Source organism: Manis pentadactyla, chromosome 5 (genome assembly GCF_030020395.1).
Source record: "Manis pentadactyla isolate mManPen7 chromosome 5, mManPen7.hap1, whole genome shotgun sequence".
NCBI lineage: Eukaryota > Metazoa > Chordata > Mammalia > Pholidota > Manidae > Manis > Manis pentadactyla.
Genome location: NC_080023.1, coordinates 1,458,633 through 1,475,083, shown reverse-complemented (window position 1 = coordinate 1,475,083; position 16,451 = coordinate 1,458,633). Strand labels below are relative to the sequence as shown.

Genomic DNA, 16,451 nt, shown 5'->3' with positions numbered 1-16,451 from the left:
ACAGTGCCAACCTCCCCGCGGGGACGGCCACAGCGGCTCTCACTGAGGCCAAACTACAGCACTGGACAGACGAAACCTGACGTGGGCTGGCGCTGCCCTGGCTTACAGTGCCCTGGGTGGTTCTACCGTCTCCAAGCCTCAGTTTCCCCTCTGAAACAACCCTGACATCCCTGGGACGCCGGGGCAAGGTTCGCACATGCGGGCAGGTACAGTTCCAGCCCACAACAGGCCCCCTGGAAACAGCTGGGGAGTGCCCAGAGGAGGCTCCCAGGCCGGGGTGGGTCTGCCTGCTCGGCTACTGGGGGGACTGGATGTGGGGATGCAGGGCCTGGGGCATATGCCCCAAATGCTCCCCTCTGGCCTCCGTTGCCCACATGGGGACAGCTGCATCCCCTGAAGTGGGTCTGGGAGGGACAATGAAAGTGTCTCCGGGCCTTGGGGGACTGGGTGGGAGTGACTGTGGGCGGCCAGCTTCCTGGCAGCTAGGGGCCCCACACCAGGCAGGTTTGAACCATGACCAGGAACCCAGGGCCGGGGCCTCAGCTCTTGGTCCCTCCAAGTATCTGAGGAGGATGCTGGGCATCTCTGAGCCCTGTGGCCTGGGCAGGTGTCCCCCAGCCCGCTGCCCACTCACCCTGGGGCGGATCTTGATGGTGGCAATGTCTGACTTCTTGTCAATGTCCTTGACGGTGGCCTCATAGGTGTCCCCGCTCTGCAGCTGCACCTTGAGCTGCTCCCGGCCTGACACTGCATTGCTGCTGGACACCACATGGGCGTTGGTGACAATCAAGCCGGCCTCTGACATGATGAAGCCTGAGCCACTGGACAGGGGCACATTGCGGCCAAACAGAGGGTGCCTGTGGGGGGGCGAGCACAGGTGGGGGTTCAGGGCGGGTGGGGACCCCAGGTATAGGTTGGCCCAGCCACGGGTCTGCTGGGGAGGGCGGAGCCAGGGTGGGCTGGGGGAGTATGTGTCTGGGGTTCCCTGGGCCCGGTTCAGACCTCAGCCCTGCCACTTACCAGATGTGGCCATGGCCGGGTCACCTAAGTCTGGGTCCATTTCACAGCCGTAAAGAGGGGACAATGACCTCTGACTTGCAATTGGCTGGGATGAGACCAAGGCCCATAAATGTCAGAGCTGTGACCACGTGCAGGCCCTCACTGCCCTGACAACACAGGCCGGAGCCAGACGACCCAGGGCTCTCATCCCAGCACTTATTATCTGTCTGACACGGCTTGTCCTAGTCACCACCTGGGAAATGGGGTCCTACTCCTCTGAGTGCTGGTGCCTGGAGACAAGAAGTCACTCAACAGACTGGGCTACTATCGGCATCAGGGACATGCACTAATGTGCAGGCATCATCCCCTGGGACTGTCACACCGCAGGTCCCCAAGAATGTCACTGTTCCTAGGGGCAGGGGCAGATCACTTTCCCAAAGAGGTAGGGGGCCCACTCACAGACGCAAGGCGACGCGGGGCATGGGAGTCCACCTCTGTAAATGGGGTAGAAAGGTCCAGGGTCAGGATTCACTGGTGGGTGACAATGCCCACCTCCGGGGAGCCCCCTGACTGGGAACCACAGCCTGCTCCGGCATGCACGCAGCTCGGGACCTTCTCCAGGGTGGGTCACCTCTGGGACCCTGGGGTGCCAGGAGCAGGTACTCAGCGTCCAAGGCTGCTGAGCAGGGATGAGTGAGGAAAGGAGCCCCCAGTACTCATGTAGGAGAAGGAATAGGAAGGCTCAGGGACCATGACAACCACTCATGTCACCGAGCGCTCCCTCCGAGCCAGGGACAGAGTCATTTGATGCTCATGGCCACCTACAAGGTACGTGGGCCTTCCGTTTACACATGGGAAAACTGTGGCCTGGGACATGAGGTACTTGCCTGGCCAGGCGGGTAAAGGGCAGAGCAGGGTGTGAACCAGGCAGCCTGGCCCCCTGGCCCCCTGCAGGGTGGCCACAGCGTCTGTCCCCTCATATCCGTGGCCAGCTCCCAGCCCTCCTGAGCTCCACACGCGCCAGCAGGCAAGGGCTGCACCCGATTGCCTCTGGGCACCCCGTGCTGCCTGCCCCGCCAGTCGGAATGTGTAGGAGTCAGCCCTGGAGCCTCCTCGCCCAGGTCAGGGGTCACAGCCAGAGGTTCCAGCGCTCCTGGTCATCTCATCTGTGTCTGGAATCTCACCCACCTTGGCCTCACTGCCCCCCCACCCACTCAGACATTGGGCTCCAAGGCCACTATCAAAACAGCGTTGCCACCTGTCTGCCGGGCTGCACTTAGCCCTGAACTGGCTTGGGGCCAGGTGCCCGGGGCCTTCTGGAAAGATGTGGTCCCATCCCAGCCATTCGCAAGGCCAGGGACATGCCGCTTAGCCTATCTAGCTGTAATTTCCTCAACTCTCGGTATGGGGCCTGCAGAAAGGGCAGTGAGGAGTCGGCGTGCGGCAGAGGGATGGGCCCCGCTCTGGGGCTGTGGAGCCCCAGGGACAGACCCCGACTTGGGACTCGGCAGCTCTGAGAGCCTGGGGAGGTCCCGTCTGCACCCAGAGAGTGGGCCCATGCTACCCCCTGTGGTCTGTGGGGAGACGCACGGTGGGGAGAGGGGACCTCAGCGCTGAGCGGCGGGCTGCGCGGTCGGGGCTCCTGGGGCCGGTCCCACAGGCACAGGGTGCTCTCCAAGGGATGCGCACCCACCGGGCTGCTCTTGAGAAATGTCTGCAAGCAGCCGACAGAGCGCGGAGCACCCGGCAGGTGATCGAGGGTGCTGCTGTGCTGGCGGCAAGCTCGCCCCGTGGAGCGTCTCTGGGTGAGCACTGTCTCCGCCCTCCTGGGATGGGAGCAGGGGCGCCCAGGGACAAGGGCTCCCGCCGGGCAAGCTCCATGCCGGGAATCAGGGCGTGGGCGCTTCTGCCCTCCCCCAGGGACCTGCAGGCCACCTGGTCCTCTGCGCCTCGGGGTTGGCATGAGGCTCGGCCAGCCTCCACGGCTCAAAGGACAGTGAAAATCAACAAGGTCCTGGCCCACGGCCCGAGGCCTCCTGGTGTCTGTTCCCTCGGCACGTGAGCCCAGCCCCGCCGGTTCCCATCAGGACGGAACGGGGTTCTGACCCTGCGCGTCTCGTCTGGGCTGTTTGCAGGCCCCTTCCACACAAGGGGGCCAAAAGGTTAAGAAAGACAGGCAGGAAGGACACTTTAAACCTGAGAAGTCATGCTGTTCATGTCCTCTCTTTGGGGAGTGCGAGTCAGTCTGGGAAGCCCCCAGGATCCCACGTGAGTGATGCGTTTGCAGGGCAGCAGCCTTTCGAGGGCATTGCTTCCCAGAGCCAGCGCAGACAGCGGGGGCACCACAGCTGCCACCCAGTGCACTCCTGCTTAGCACCTGCAGTCCCCGAGCGTGGGGTCACTTTCCATCTCCCTAGGGGAGGACGCCAGAGTCAGAGTGGGCGTCCTCACCCCGGAGGTCTGCGTGCGGGCCACCCAACCCCGCACCTTCCCGGGTCTCTCCTGCTGCTGGAAGGGGGTCCCATGTGGGCTCAGCAGACGGAGGGGACGCCTGGGGGGCAGGGGGGCCTTACACACCTCAGGAAGAGCTCTATGTGCACCACGGCAGGCGCGATCTTCTCCACCACGTCAGCGATGAAGTTGAACTTATACCTCGGGCTGGTCAGCTGGTGGAGACCTGCACTGGCAGAAAGAACCAGGCCCATTAGTGACCCTGCCAGTGGCCCCAGAGCTCAGCCCCAGGGGAGGGAGGAGGCCCTGGGCTCAGAGCCCTGCAGGGACGTCCCACACTCAGCAGCACAGTGACACCCAGACGTTTGGGGAGAGGGGCTCCCTTGCCCCAAGAATGGTTAGTGCTGAGCTTCCTCACTTTGCCTCCGGGCACTGCCAGGAGGCTAGGGGCTCAGAGAGATTAGGACACTTGCCCTGGCCTGCACAGCAGGCAGATCTTGGGTACCCGGACTGGACCCTTGCCCTTTCTCATACAGCATTGCCCCGGCACAAGGACACTGCCCCCTCTCATTGCCAGCTCTGGCCCGTCCCTCCAGCCCCCGGGGCTAGTGTCCTGACTGGTTAGGGACACAGCAGAAGCCCCAGGTCATCCCTCTAAGCTGCCTCCACATTGGCCGCAGTGCAGCCCCCTCCTGGGCCAAGCCAGGCTGCCAAGATCTGAGTCGCCAGGGCCCCCTCTCTGCATCCAACGTGGCCATGCCAGGTTGGCCTTGCCAGGTGCTTCACGGACTTACCTGCAACCTTATCCAACTCATATTTCTGCCGCCATCGGCAGCAGGGCTGAGCCTGCCAGGACCACAGGCCTGCGGCATGTGGGGGGCATGAGACTCACACACCTTTGGTCTCCGTGCTCGGGCATGCACTGAGGACTCCAGGTCCATGCCAGAGACTGGCACTTCCAGGAGCCCATGCCACCCAGCACTGCTTCTAAATAGCCAGATGGGCCAGTGGGTTGGGAGCTATGTATGCCTCGGCTGGCCAGGCACTGCCACCTCCCAGCTGTGTGGCTTCAGGTAGATTACTTACTCTCTCTGGGCCTTGACTCCTTGTCTGAAAACAAGACTGAAGATAGTCCCCACTAACTGCGGGGACTGGACGTGAATGTGACTTGCGAACGGCTGCCTGCCGAAGAGCCCACCACCCACCTGCCACCCTGAGGTGGGAGAACAGAGGGCTGGGCCTGTGGAGTCCAGTTTCACAGCTCATGCTTCTCCTGATGCCCCCTGGGAAGTGACCGAGCCTCGGGGTCTAGTGAAACTCTGCTGTCCAAACGGAGAGGGGTACCACCCTGAGTGCAGCCGCAGGGGCCCATGAACACCTGTGGGCAAATGGCCATCCCAGATAACCTCCCAGCTGTCCAGGGAGGCAGCCAGTGCGGGGCCATCGCCCCCACCTTACAGGCAGGGAAACTGAGGCTCAGCAAGACAAGTCCTCCTGCAGGAAGACACACCCTAGTTAGAGAAGAGGCCAGGCTCTGAGTGCTAGCCAGTCAGCTCCCCTCCCCGGGCCCCTCACTCCCACCCAGGCTCACCAGGGCCCGAACTGCCCGCTGAGCCTGAGCCAGGCCGCGGGACCCAGAGGACAGCTTGCCCTTTGGCTCTGAGGTCGAGGGTGGCGAGCACAGCCAGGCCCGCCGCTCCTGTGACATTTGCCTCCCCACCAGCCAGTGGGCCCAGCCACAGGGGGCCCATCCTGCCTCTGTCAGCGGGAACCAAGGGCCACCTGTCCCGGCTGGGAGGTGCGGCCCCTGCCAGCCACCTTGGGCTCCTCGCTGATCAAACCGCAGGCAGCCAGGAGCTGCCCTGCCCCGAAGTCCCGCTCCTGGAGGCAAAGCCCCTAAGCGGGGCAGGGCCTGAGGTCCGCAGGGCACGTCAGCAGCTGACCCCGGGGCAGAGCCCATGCTCTCAGCTTACTGCAGGCACTCGGCACATTTATTTCCCTGTGGGATTGCTGATCCTCCCTGAAAACCTGGAGGTGACGCTGCCGGTCAGCTGTGGGGGCTGAGCCCACCCGAGTGCGGGTTTATCCCTGGCCAGGCCGAGGGAAGGAAACCGGCCGCCGAGCTTCCAGCCCCGTTCGCGTTTTGTTCCCAACAAGACCCTTCTCACCAGGAGATCACCCTAGCCCCGGGCCCACAGGATCCCAGACCGGGGCCCTTCTCCCTTCGCAGGGGGACTTGGCAGGGTCTACAGCTCTCCCTGTGGGCCGGGGCTCGCGCTGTGCGGGGACGGACACTCCCAGGAGCAAAGCCAGGTGTCACCTCTCCTGCTGTGTAACCCGTTGACCATTTACCCGGGTCTCTGCTCCATCACCCACCACTCCGTGCCTCTACCTGCCTGGACCACTGCCTGCTTCTCCCCACCAAGATGTTCCAGCTAGCCCTGGGCTCACCTCAAACCCCACCTCTTCCAGGCAGGCCCCCTGCAGGCATCTTCCAGTCAGAATGGTCCCTCCCTCCTCGGGGCTTTGGGCACAGAGCGAGGCCCCTGGCCCATGCTTCCGTGCGGTATGTTCAGGCCACACATCCTGAGTGCCTTCCCGTGCACACCCCCTGCTGGATACAGGGAAGGGACCAGCCAGCGGTGCAGGGACACAGGAAAGCCCAGAGGCAGCCAGGATCCAGGTCCTGGAGACTTCGGAGCTTGAGCCCTCCCTGACCCTGGGGCCGGGCGCTCCCTGCTCCCGCATCAGCCAGCTGGTGACATGGGCTGCAGCAGACCCTGTCCCTTTAAGCCGACCAGCCATGGTGGGCGGTGGGGAGGCGGTGAGGGGCGGGGACAGGGCCTGCTTCCTGGTCCTCCTCCCCAGCACAGATGAATCACCCCTGAGTCAGCTGGAAGGGGGGACGCGGTTCCCACTGCCTCTTTCCGCGTGAAAACCTCAGGCCCCATGGCTGGGAAACGAACTCTGTTTACTTGGGGGTTTTGACAACCCCCACCCCCGCCTCGTCCTCCAGCCAAGGTTCTGAAGTCAACAGTCAGTCTCAACCAGATTCAGCTGTTAGCGTGTATTTTTTTTTTTTTCAAAAATAAACTGTAATCCACAGGCCGTGGAAATTTTAGTCAGTTGGAACTTGACACAGCAAAGCCATTGAGGCCAGGTGTCTTGTGGCACTTCCTGGGACAGGAAGGGGCATGGCCAGGATGGAGAGAGACCAGGGAGGGGATGGGGCTCTACCTCCAGCACTTCTGCATGGCAGAGCTTCCAGGAGGGCTGAGGGACAGAGGCAGACCTGGAGCGAGGACTTACTGTGTGCTCGGATAGTCATGACTGCCATGGAACAGATAGGGAAACCGAGGCCCAGACACCCCACAGGGCCACACAGGTTGTGGACTGCGCAAGTCCAGAACCATTATGAATGAAGATCACAGTGTGACTGGCTCCCCCTGGAGTTGTGCAGTGCACAACCTACCCAACTGCATATGTACTGCTCCAGCACATGATGGGCAGAACCAGGGCTGAGACCTTGTCCTGTTCCTCTGACTCCAAGGTTATGGCCTCTTCTTCTAAGACACCCCCCTCCATCACCCAGAGGTTAGCTGTGAACTAGGGATGGAGGGGTCATCAGCAGATGACCACAGGGTCCCAGGCTGTGCCCATCTGCCCAACACTGACCACAGCCTGCAGACCAGATGGCAGCTTCTTAGGGCATTCAGGGACGCAGTATCCAGGTCCCGTGATGTACGCAGCCTTGCCTACTGCTCCTCTCCCCTCTGTACCCTGGCTCTGATTCCCAAGACCATAGGCTCCGAGGGTTCCCCCTGCCTTTGCGTGGGCAGTTCCCTCTGCCGGGAATGCCCCTTCCCTCATTCCTCAAGGCCTGGGCCCACACACCTCTTCTGGGGAGCCCACCCTGATTCTGCAGGCTCAGTGACTGACCTCTGCCCTCTGGGACCCACAGCACATTGTGACCCCTCCCAAGGTCCTTGTCCCTCTGGACTGTCCCCATGGCCCGGGCACCCCTGGCCCACAGCACAGAGAATGAGTGACTGAGCAAGAGGCTGTCTGGCTGTTCTCCAGGCCCAGATGAGCCACGCTGGGCCCCCACAGCCCCAGCCTCCATCCACAGGCCCCACCCTACCCATATCCCAGGGGCAGGCGCCTTCAGCGCCTCAGGCCGCCTCCTGGGGCCACTAAGTTCCCAGGGAGGCTCCACATGTTTTCCTTTCTCTTGAAAACTTGCCTGTCCCCAAGTGAACTGTCTCCCCCGAGCCAAGTGGCTTCAGATCCCACTGCGGCTCCCAAGGGGGCGATGCTGCTGCCTGCGACCCTCCCCCCGGAGTTCCTGTCCCTGGAATGCACGGCTGGGGCACCCGGAGCTCGCTCCGCCGGCCACGCCCAGCAGCCACCGGCTGGGCTCTAGGCATTAGGACTTCATTGAATTCTAGAAGCAATTCTTCAATTCAGGAATCTTCACCTATTTTACAGGCAAGGGAAAAGACTGAGGAGGTCATGAGATGCGCCCAAGGCCCACAGCCAGGCCCCTTGACCCCTGCCCCCAGGCACCTCCCCAGCTCCCTGCTGGCCCTTGGCCCAGCCTTGGCCCTTCCTCAGCCGAGGGCCAGCCTGGCTTCTCCGCGTGGGGCGTTCCTCCGGGGCTACGGCCAACCCTGTGAAGGAAGTAGCTCTGCCACCAGCCTGTGTGCACTGTGTCCAAGGGGTCCCACAGGCCAGGCAGGACTCCAGGGCGCCCACAGGGCTGCCCAAGCCACTCAAGCCATGGACAGCAAGGCCCGCTCAGACCCTGACCCTCCTCTCACGGGAAGCCCTCCCTGCCCCGGCTGGACCAACAGCTGCCTCCTCTGGGCTCGGGCCCCTCAGCTGTGGCACGGGGACTAAACAAGGCCACCAGAACTCCCTGGGGCACGCGGCAGCCCGTCCACCCACACTGCCTTCCAGCACCTTCCCTTCCTCTCCTCGGTGTCACAAACCCGGGTCAGGTCAGAAACACCTGCTCGCCAATGTTTAGGTCTGTTCACACTGACGTTTATTAGCCCTGACACCGCAAAGCACTTTGAATTCATTATCTCCTTGATGGCCGAATGACCCAGTGAGGAGGGTACCCCACTGTTATCCCCATTTCACAATGAAGAGACTGTGGTAGGGAGAGCTTCAGAGATTTGCAGGGTTGCACCACAGAAGATGGGAGAACTGGGACTCACCCCTGAGCAGCTGGAGGTGGGGAGCAGAACTGTGTCTCAGTCCTGGGTCTGCCCATTATGCATTAGAGGAGCTAATGCAATGCAGTTGAGCAGGTTGCGCACTGTACAAGTCCCCTTGCAGCAAACCTGGTGTCTGGTTTGAGGCTCACACATAACATCCCGGCCACGTCTTTGCTGTACTGAGGACCAGGGGTCTGTGATCTTATTCTCTTTCCTGCTTTATCCCACACGCTTATCAAAACCAAGCAGGAAGGCCACTTCCTCAAGGTGCTGAGGTCTGCCCGGTGTGCAGACGGAAGATCAGGGCACCCAGGCTCAGGGCAGAGCCGTCCCTCCCCACCTGGGGCAGCCCACTGTATCTTGCTGAGCCTTTTCTTATAAGCCACGAAAAAACACCCACATGATGTGTGTTTAAAGCTTTGCGCGGCTGGAGCACCAGCCCGGTGTCTCGTCCTTGACTCTGGTCAACCCGGTGGCTTTTCTCAAAGCAGGCCCTGGCAGAGACAGCACTCAGCCGCCTGGCAGGACACACTGGCTCACTTGGCCAGCCGCCTGCCCACTCCCTTGTCTGGTGAGAACAAACCCCAGGCCTCTGGTGAGGCCTTGCTTTCCCCAGAGGTCCTAGTGGCTGGGGACCTGGTAGACCGTGGAAGTCAGGCCCGGTGCACTGCCTCCAGGAGAGGCCCCGCCGTCCATTTTATCCTGACACTCCCCATTCCAGCCCCATCAGTCCAGAGACCCAATGTCCCCAGATCCTGCCCCCTCAGCCGCCTCATCAGCTGTCCCCTCCCATGGCACTGGCCTCCCACTAGCTGGGCCCCTGTGCCCGCTTGGCCTACCTGTTACTCATAAGCCCTCAGGGGCCCCTCATCTGCTGAAGATGGGGAGCCCTCACATCTCTCTATCTGGCACTAGCCCGGGCTCAGCATTTACTGCCATCCTCCTCTGCACAGGCTCTCTCTGTGCCCACTTCTCCATTGACTGTTTTTATGCCACCTTCTCCAGGAAGCCTGCCCTGATCTATCCCTATTCCAATTCTGGAGGTGGTTTTCCCTTGCTGGGTTCCACGCAGTCATCTGTCCATCACAACACAGGATCAGGGGTCTGCTGGCAGTGGTGATGGTGTGCCGGAAGCAGAGGCCGGATCACACCAGGCCCGCAGGCAGCATCAGAAGGCTGTTCTTGGTCCTGAAAGCAGGGGACCCATGCTGGGCTTTTGGCAAGGGAGACTCGAGCCTCACTATGCTCCCTCCGGCAGGTGCATGGAAAGGGGAGAAGCCTGGCAGGCCACCCCACAGGGTGCTGTGGGACCCCAGCAGCACCTCTGGGCTGGCTTAAGGGGCTGCTTCCTAGGCCAGGGCAGGAAGGATAGCCCACAGCACCCTGGGTCTTTAGCTCCTCTCTGGATGGGCTCCTGGCTTCCAGTGGCCTTGGCACTGAGGCAGCTTGGGGGTCCTCAGGAGGTGCCAGGTGCTGCAGCTCAGCCCTGCCTGGGGCAGTGGGGGGAGGGGGCAGAGGAGGCACAGCCCTGCCTGATTAGTCCCGATGCTGCACCCCAGGAATGCACAGCCCCAGGAAGCTGCTAAGAGGTTAGAATCAAAAGCCAACCAAAGCTTCTAACTAAGTAAAACAGAGATGCTGTCGGAACCTGCTCTGGGGTCACACAATAAATGCTGATCATTAAATGCCATGTTGTAAACTGCCCAGAGGCTCTAAATTCTGATTAATTCCATGCTCAAAGGCCTATTTGTCTGCAGTTGTGGGGGGAGAGGCTGCAGGGTCACAGGGTTCTGGTTACGTGAAAAAGAAACCATGGAGATGGGAATATGCAAGAGCTCCTGGATAGGGGGTGAGTCCCCTATCACTGGGGGAGTGCAAAGGGGTATGGCCATAGGACAGTCACACATCGCATGGACGGTCCATTCATTCCACAGCACCTGCTGTGCGCCAGGCATTGGACAAGGCCCCCCTCCGGGGAGGCTCTGGCCTAGTGAGATAGACGTAAGGCAGAATACATGAGTCAAGCAGGTGGTATGGGTGTCTAGAGGGTCCCCAAGGTGTTCCCATGAGGCTGATGAAGGGGATTACCTGGCATAGCAATCAGGAAAGCAGTTCAGGTGGTAGGACCCCTGGGCCAAGACAGGACAAGGACCTGGCTTGGAAGGTGAGTGAATGGGAGTTTTGGGCAGCAGGCATAGCTTGTGCAAAGGCCCTGAGGTGGGAAGGAGCCCAGTGCGGCTGGAGCACAGAGGACGAGACGGTACTGCAGGGGTCAGGGAGGCAGGTGGTATAGGGCCTTGTAGGTCAGAGTAAATGGTGGGGAGTTTTTGAGGGATCCCCCTGGTGAAGGGCAAGTTGGATTTATCAGGGTGATCCTGGCTGCTATATGGACAAGTGACGGGAAGGAGGGACAGGGAGGTGGGGAGTCAGGGGAGGCCAGCATTGCTGGAGCACGTAGGAGTGGTGGCTAGCACGGGGGACATTCCAAGGCTGCGCTTGCGGACAGGAGGTGAGGAGTGAGGGGAGGGGACGACTGAGGGTGACAGGGGCTCCTGACCTGAACTGGGTCCTCTCACCCAAGGACACGAGCAGCGGGGACCCAGGGTTCCAGCCCAGGGAAGAGACGCGGCTGGACATAGGCCCCCTGCGTCGTCAGGCCTGCGTGTGTCTGAAGGCAGGCTCGGGGGGGCTCAGAGCTGACAGGACTCCGGGAGGGTCCGGACAGGCAGCGCCCTGCCCTCACAGCGTGTGGACATCACCCAGTGACTTCTGACCGGGCCTTCAGGGGGCAGAGGTGGGGACACTGCCAAGGACACTCTCTGGAGGCTGAACCACTGGCACTGGAGACCCTGACTCCAGACCGGGGGACACTACTGCCCCTGCCTGCAGAAGAAAGCCTGGGGCTCATGAGAAGGCAGTTTTCAAAGCCAGCCAGACCACGGTGCAGGCCTGGCTCAGGCGCTTCCTGGCCAAGTGACCTCCAGCCATTCACCTGACCTCTCCCGTCCTCACTGACCGCACCTGTGGTGTATGACGGGCCAGACTCACGGGCGGTAGGCAGTGCAGGCAGCAGACCCTAGCGCCAGCAGGTTTCCCGCAAGGACGCGTTTGCATGTGCGGCCCTGCAACCTGGGTGTCTGAGGTCCCTGTGCCCTGGGGTGGGGCCACACAGACCACAAGGTGGGGTGCTTGCAGGCCCCTGGGCCCTGTTCACGCCTCCCCTGCACCAAGGCCTCCCGTCTCTCTCCAGCCCCAGCTCCCTGCTGAGTCCTGGCGCTGTGGCTCCCATGGTGGCAGGACTGGTGGGATCTGCACCCACGGCCATTCCATCCACCTCTGCTTGCCCCTGTCCCTCTCGGCTCCCCGCCCTTTGGCTAGAAGGTGCCCACCCAGCAGCCATAGCTCTGCCCAGAAGCACCCCTGACCTTGCAGATGAAACAGAAATGGTGGTGGCTGCAGTCCTAACAGTGACAAGGACACAAGAAACAACACACAGCCTGTTGGCTGCCCGCTGGGGACGTGTGCCTACACACCTGGCTGATCAATCCCCAGCAGTTCTCCCTGGCAGGGGCTACTGCTACCGGCACCCATGGCACAGAGGAGGAGACCACTGAGTGCCTGGTCAAGGCCACGCTGTCAGTAGGGACCTGCTGGGATGGCCGCTTCCTGCCGGCTGAGTGGCCTCTGCACCTGCCGTGGTCATTCCCTCTGCACACCCGCCCACGACTCTTCCCGACCGTCGGAGGCTCTCAAGGGCAAGATGATCTGTCTCCTGGTGGTGCCCTGGTCACGAGCCCAGGGCCAGCTGAACACAGGGAAGGGACGTCAGAGATGTGGACTCCATCAGTCAGGAATGAGGGATTTGGAAATGCTGGACCACCTCCCACGTCCCTGCCCACCCCTGGGCCCCAGAGCCTTGGCCTAGTAGCACTCCCACAGGACAGGCAGGGCGGGGATGCAGACAACCTAGCTGCAGGGCAGGCCAGCCCCCCACCCCCCAGCCCCTGCCTCTGGGCCCGGCAGCACCCCACAGAGATGTGCTGTCCTGAGGGGGCAGAGGGGACAACGGCCATCTCAGACATCCTGTGACACCTGCTTTCATCCCACAGTCTCCTGGGCCCAGTCTGACTGTAGTGTCTGCACTTCCCTTAAAGCGCTTCAGTGGCTCTCCCTAATGATCGTATTCAATCCCAGATGATTCCCAGTCTGGGTCCCCTGGAGCCCCTGTGTTCTGGGAGGGCGTCACGCCTTTGCCAGGAAAGGAGCTCTATTGAAATTCTCTTAGAAAGCCCTGCGGGGTGGGGGGTGTGTGTGTGTTTCTTGCTGCCAGTTTCTCAAAATGTCTGATAGACTCGAGGATAGTGTGAACCCTCACTGCAGGGACTGTTAGCTTCCCAAGCTTTTGGGGCCAGGGACTGTTAGCTTCCCAAGCTTTTGGGGCCACAGGACACTCCTTTTCAGAATACCAGACACAATGTGGGGAGCCCAGCCTACAGAATGGAAGTGTGAGCTATTAGCACAACGTGGCTGCACAGCACTGATGGCCACGTGTCATCTCGTTCCTGCCAGCCTGCCCAGCCTCGAGTGTCTGTCACATGCACGCCCGTCCCCTACACGCCAGCTGCCCTCAGCTCCCTGCTGCTCCCAGCTCAGCTCCCCACACGCAGCAGACCTCCACCCGGAAGACCTTCTGGCGAGCCCGGCGCGGGAAGCGCCCGTGGGGTGGTCAGGAGAACACCGGCTTTCACTTCCGACTACTTCTGTGCCCCTGGAAATGCAGTTTACCTGTCTGGGCCTCAGCTTCCCCACTGGGAGGGTTCAGTTTAGATGCCCCTCGCCGTGATGGCTTCCCGGCACCTGGCACCTCAGGCAGCCATGCTCCCCCGGTGCCCCCAGGGCCCCTCGACCTGCCCTGGGGCTAGCAGCTCCCCTAGCTGCAGGAAGCCGACCGCATCTCTGCGAATTGGGGGCTCTGCAGGTACCTGTTGAATCAAGGCGGCAGCCCGCCTTATTAAGAAGCACCCCAAACAGAGGGACAGCGGGGTTTTCTAGCATTTTCTCCCATGCACAAGGTCAACGTGTATGGCAGGAAAGGCCAGGGCCAGCAGCCCGTCCCCTCGGGGCCCCCAGCAGCCCACAGACCCCACATCTGCTCTCACTATTCCCTAATAGCCCTCTGGTGTTGTGCATTTACATGCAGTTAGAAAGGAAACATCTCTCAAAAGGGCACCTGGACTGGGGATTTAAGGCCAGCAAAGACGGCTTTCCACCCAACACCCTGGCAGAGCAGGGGTACTCCACCGGGGGGACGGAGACCCTGACAGGCCGTCCGCGATGAGGCCAGAGCTGGCGAGCCCGGCGCGGGAAGCGCCCGTGGGGTGGTCAGGAGAACACCGGCTTTCACTTCCGACTACTTCTGTGCCCCTGGAAATGCAGTTTACCTGTCTGGGCCTCAGCTTGCCCACCGGGAAGGCCGGTGGGTGGGTAAGATGATCTCTAAAGGGCCTTCCCCTTGTGCCAAGGAGTGGGACCTCGAGGCCGGCCTCCCCTCGCACCCCGCGCCGCCGCCCCGACCCCAGCGCTTGCTTACCCGACGGGCAGGCGCCCTTCTGCAGCTGGCGCACGGGCGTCCCGGAGAGCTGCAGCGCGCGGCGGCTGGCCGCCTGCAACGCGCACACGTTGGCGTAGGTGTGCCCGTCCGTGCCGCACACAGCGTGCGCCCAGCGGCAGCGGCACACGCCGCGCGCGCACTCCAGGCTCTCCCCGCACGGCGAGTCCAGGGCCCGGCCGCACGGCTCGCCCTCGCCGGCGGCGCACACCAGGCAGCAGTTGCACAGGTCGGGCACGTAGCCGCCGGGGCAGCGGGGGCTCGGGCACCGCGACACGTCGCAGCGCGCGGGACACGGAGCCGCCGGGGGCTCCCGGGCCAGCGCCAGCGCGGCCAGCGCGACCACGAGCAGCGCCCGAGCCTGCATGGCGGACCGGCCTGCAGCGCGGGGGACCGGCCGGGGGCACGTCTGCGGAGGGACGGGGGGCGCGCGCGCGGCCACACGCACCGCGGCTCGGGCTCGGGCGGGCGCAGGGGCGCGAGAGGGGCGCTCCCTCAGCGGGTTCTTCGGGCCGCGGGCCCCGCCGCATTTAAAGGCGCGTCCGGCCCGCCCCCATTGGAAGGGGGCGGCCCGGCTCCGCCGCCTGCCCCTCCCTGGCCTCTGCAGGCCCCCGCGGCCTTCCAGGCCTGGAGGAGCCACCCGCAGGCGGCGGAGCTGGGTTCGCCTGGAAGGGAATCCTGAGCAACGGGTACCCCAGGGAGCCCCAGGGATGGGGGCCGAGCGGGAGGAGAAAGCAGAACCGGGGCCTTGGGCACCCCAGAGCCCGCTCCAGCCACGTCCGCCTCTGGGGTTCCAGCGGCCTGCGTCCCCACGGAAATGGCCAAGTTCAGATCTCCCGGCGCCCCCCCAGCAGCGAGCCTTCGGCAAAGGGATGGCACAGTGCCATCAGCGGTATGGATGGAAGTCACCCCCAGACACTGGGGACAGACCTCCAGGAAGCACCCACTTTGCGCCCGGGCTCCCATTCCCAGTCGCCGGCGCTTGGAGGATGTGATCTCCCGGGCTCTGGGCAGATCTGTCTGGGGTTCCGGTACCAGCTCTCTGCTCTCTGCCACCCGGAGGGTCGTCTGCAGCTCTGCGCCTGAGCTTCCTCTTCCGTGAAGAGCGAATGTTCGCTCCCTCACAGAAGTGCTGGGAGACCCCACGGAGGGGATGGTGGAGTAAAGCTGGCAGGCGCTTGGTGCTTGGCACACAGTCAGCCCGCACGACCTGGAAGCTGTTCCACCCTCATTATTCTGCACACGGTCTCTGAAGGGCCACCTCAGGCCCAGGGCCCCGCCCTGAGGGGCCCAGAGCCCAGTGGCATTGCTGTCATGCCTGTGTGATGAGGGCTGTGGGCTGCCAGCGGAGAGGCCTCTCTGGAGGTGAACATCAACATGGCAGGCTTGGACGTGCAGCAGCAGGCGTGGGGGCCGTCAGGGCCACACCGGGAGCCTGTCCCTGTCAGCTCAGAGGCTCCGGAAGCACGAAGAAACCGGTGGCGGCCCATTGGGCGAGAGGAAACACTGATACAAACGTGCTGGGGCTGAGGCATCTGCCCCCTTTTGTGTCCTGAGCCCCTTTGGCCCCTGGTGAAGTGTGGGGGCCCCTGGCAGAGCGATGTTTCTAAATGCATGAAACAAAGTACCCAGCATTACAAAAGGAAACAGTACTATTGGTACAGTTATTAAAATATATAAAACAACAAATAAATCCAGGATACATACATGGGCTTCTCTGTGAACACCGTAAACAGCACCTGGTCCACGGCAGGATGCCAGCTGAGATGCCCAGGACGGCAGGGCAGAAGGGATCCTGGAGCACCTGCAGCAACCACATGTGGGTGGTTGCACCTGTGTGTTTTCTTGGTGACAGGGTCACAGACTGTGGCGTGGACCTATTTCACCATGGAAGAAAGTCGGACTTCACGGGGAGGTGTTCCTGGAAATGAAGCCGGTGTCTATGTGCGTCCCAGCTTTCCAGCACCCAGGTTGAGACCTCTGGCTCAGAGGACGGGGAGGGAGCTGGGGGCTGGGGCTGGGTCCGTGAAAGACTGGGCCCTGCCAGGGATCCGGTGGGGTGTGGCCCTGCTAGAGGAGGTGGCTCAGATTGGAGCACCTGGAGCAGAGCACCCCCAGGAGCTGGGAGAGGCAGGGCACGGGCAGGAAGGGCAGCAGGGGGCTGGGCTGTG

General features: G+C 62.5%; 1 protein-coding gene across 9 annotated transcripts in view; it reads right to left on the bottom strand.

Annotated features, from left to right (window-relative positions):
* Positions 1 to 14,943, bottom strand: part of HTRA3 (HtrA serine peptidase 3) — a 32,868-nt gene extending 17,925 nt beyond the window's left edge. For 6 of the 9 annotated variants that reach the window (XM_036921311.2, XM_036921313.2, XM_036921312.2 and 3 more), the window contains exons 1-3: positions 14,263 to 14,943; positions 3,577 to 3,681; positions 635 to 857 (exon numbers count right to left, since the gene is read on the bottom strand). In XM_036921311.2, coding sequence (XP_036777206.2) covers positions 635 to 857; positions 3,577 to 3,681; positions 14,263 to 14,810 — 876 coding nt within the window. In that variant the 5' untranslated portion in view covers positions 14,811 to 14,943. The remainder of the gene's footprint in view (positions 1 to 634; positions 858 to 3,576; positions 3,682 to 14,262) is intronic. The other 3 variants (XM_036921316.2, XM_036921317.2, XM_036921318.2) reach the window with 1 other exon arrangement.
* Positions 14,944 to 16,451: the final 1,508 nt, after the last annotated feature.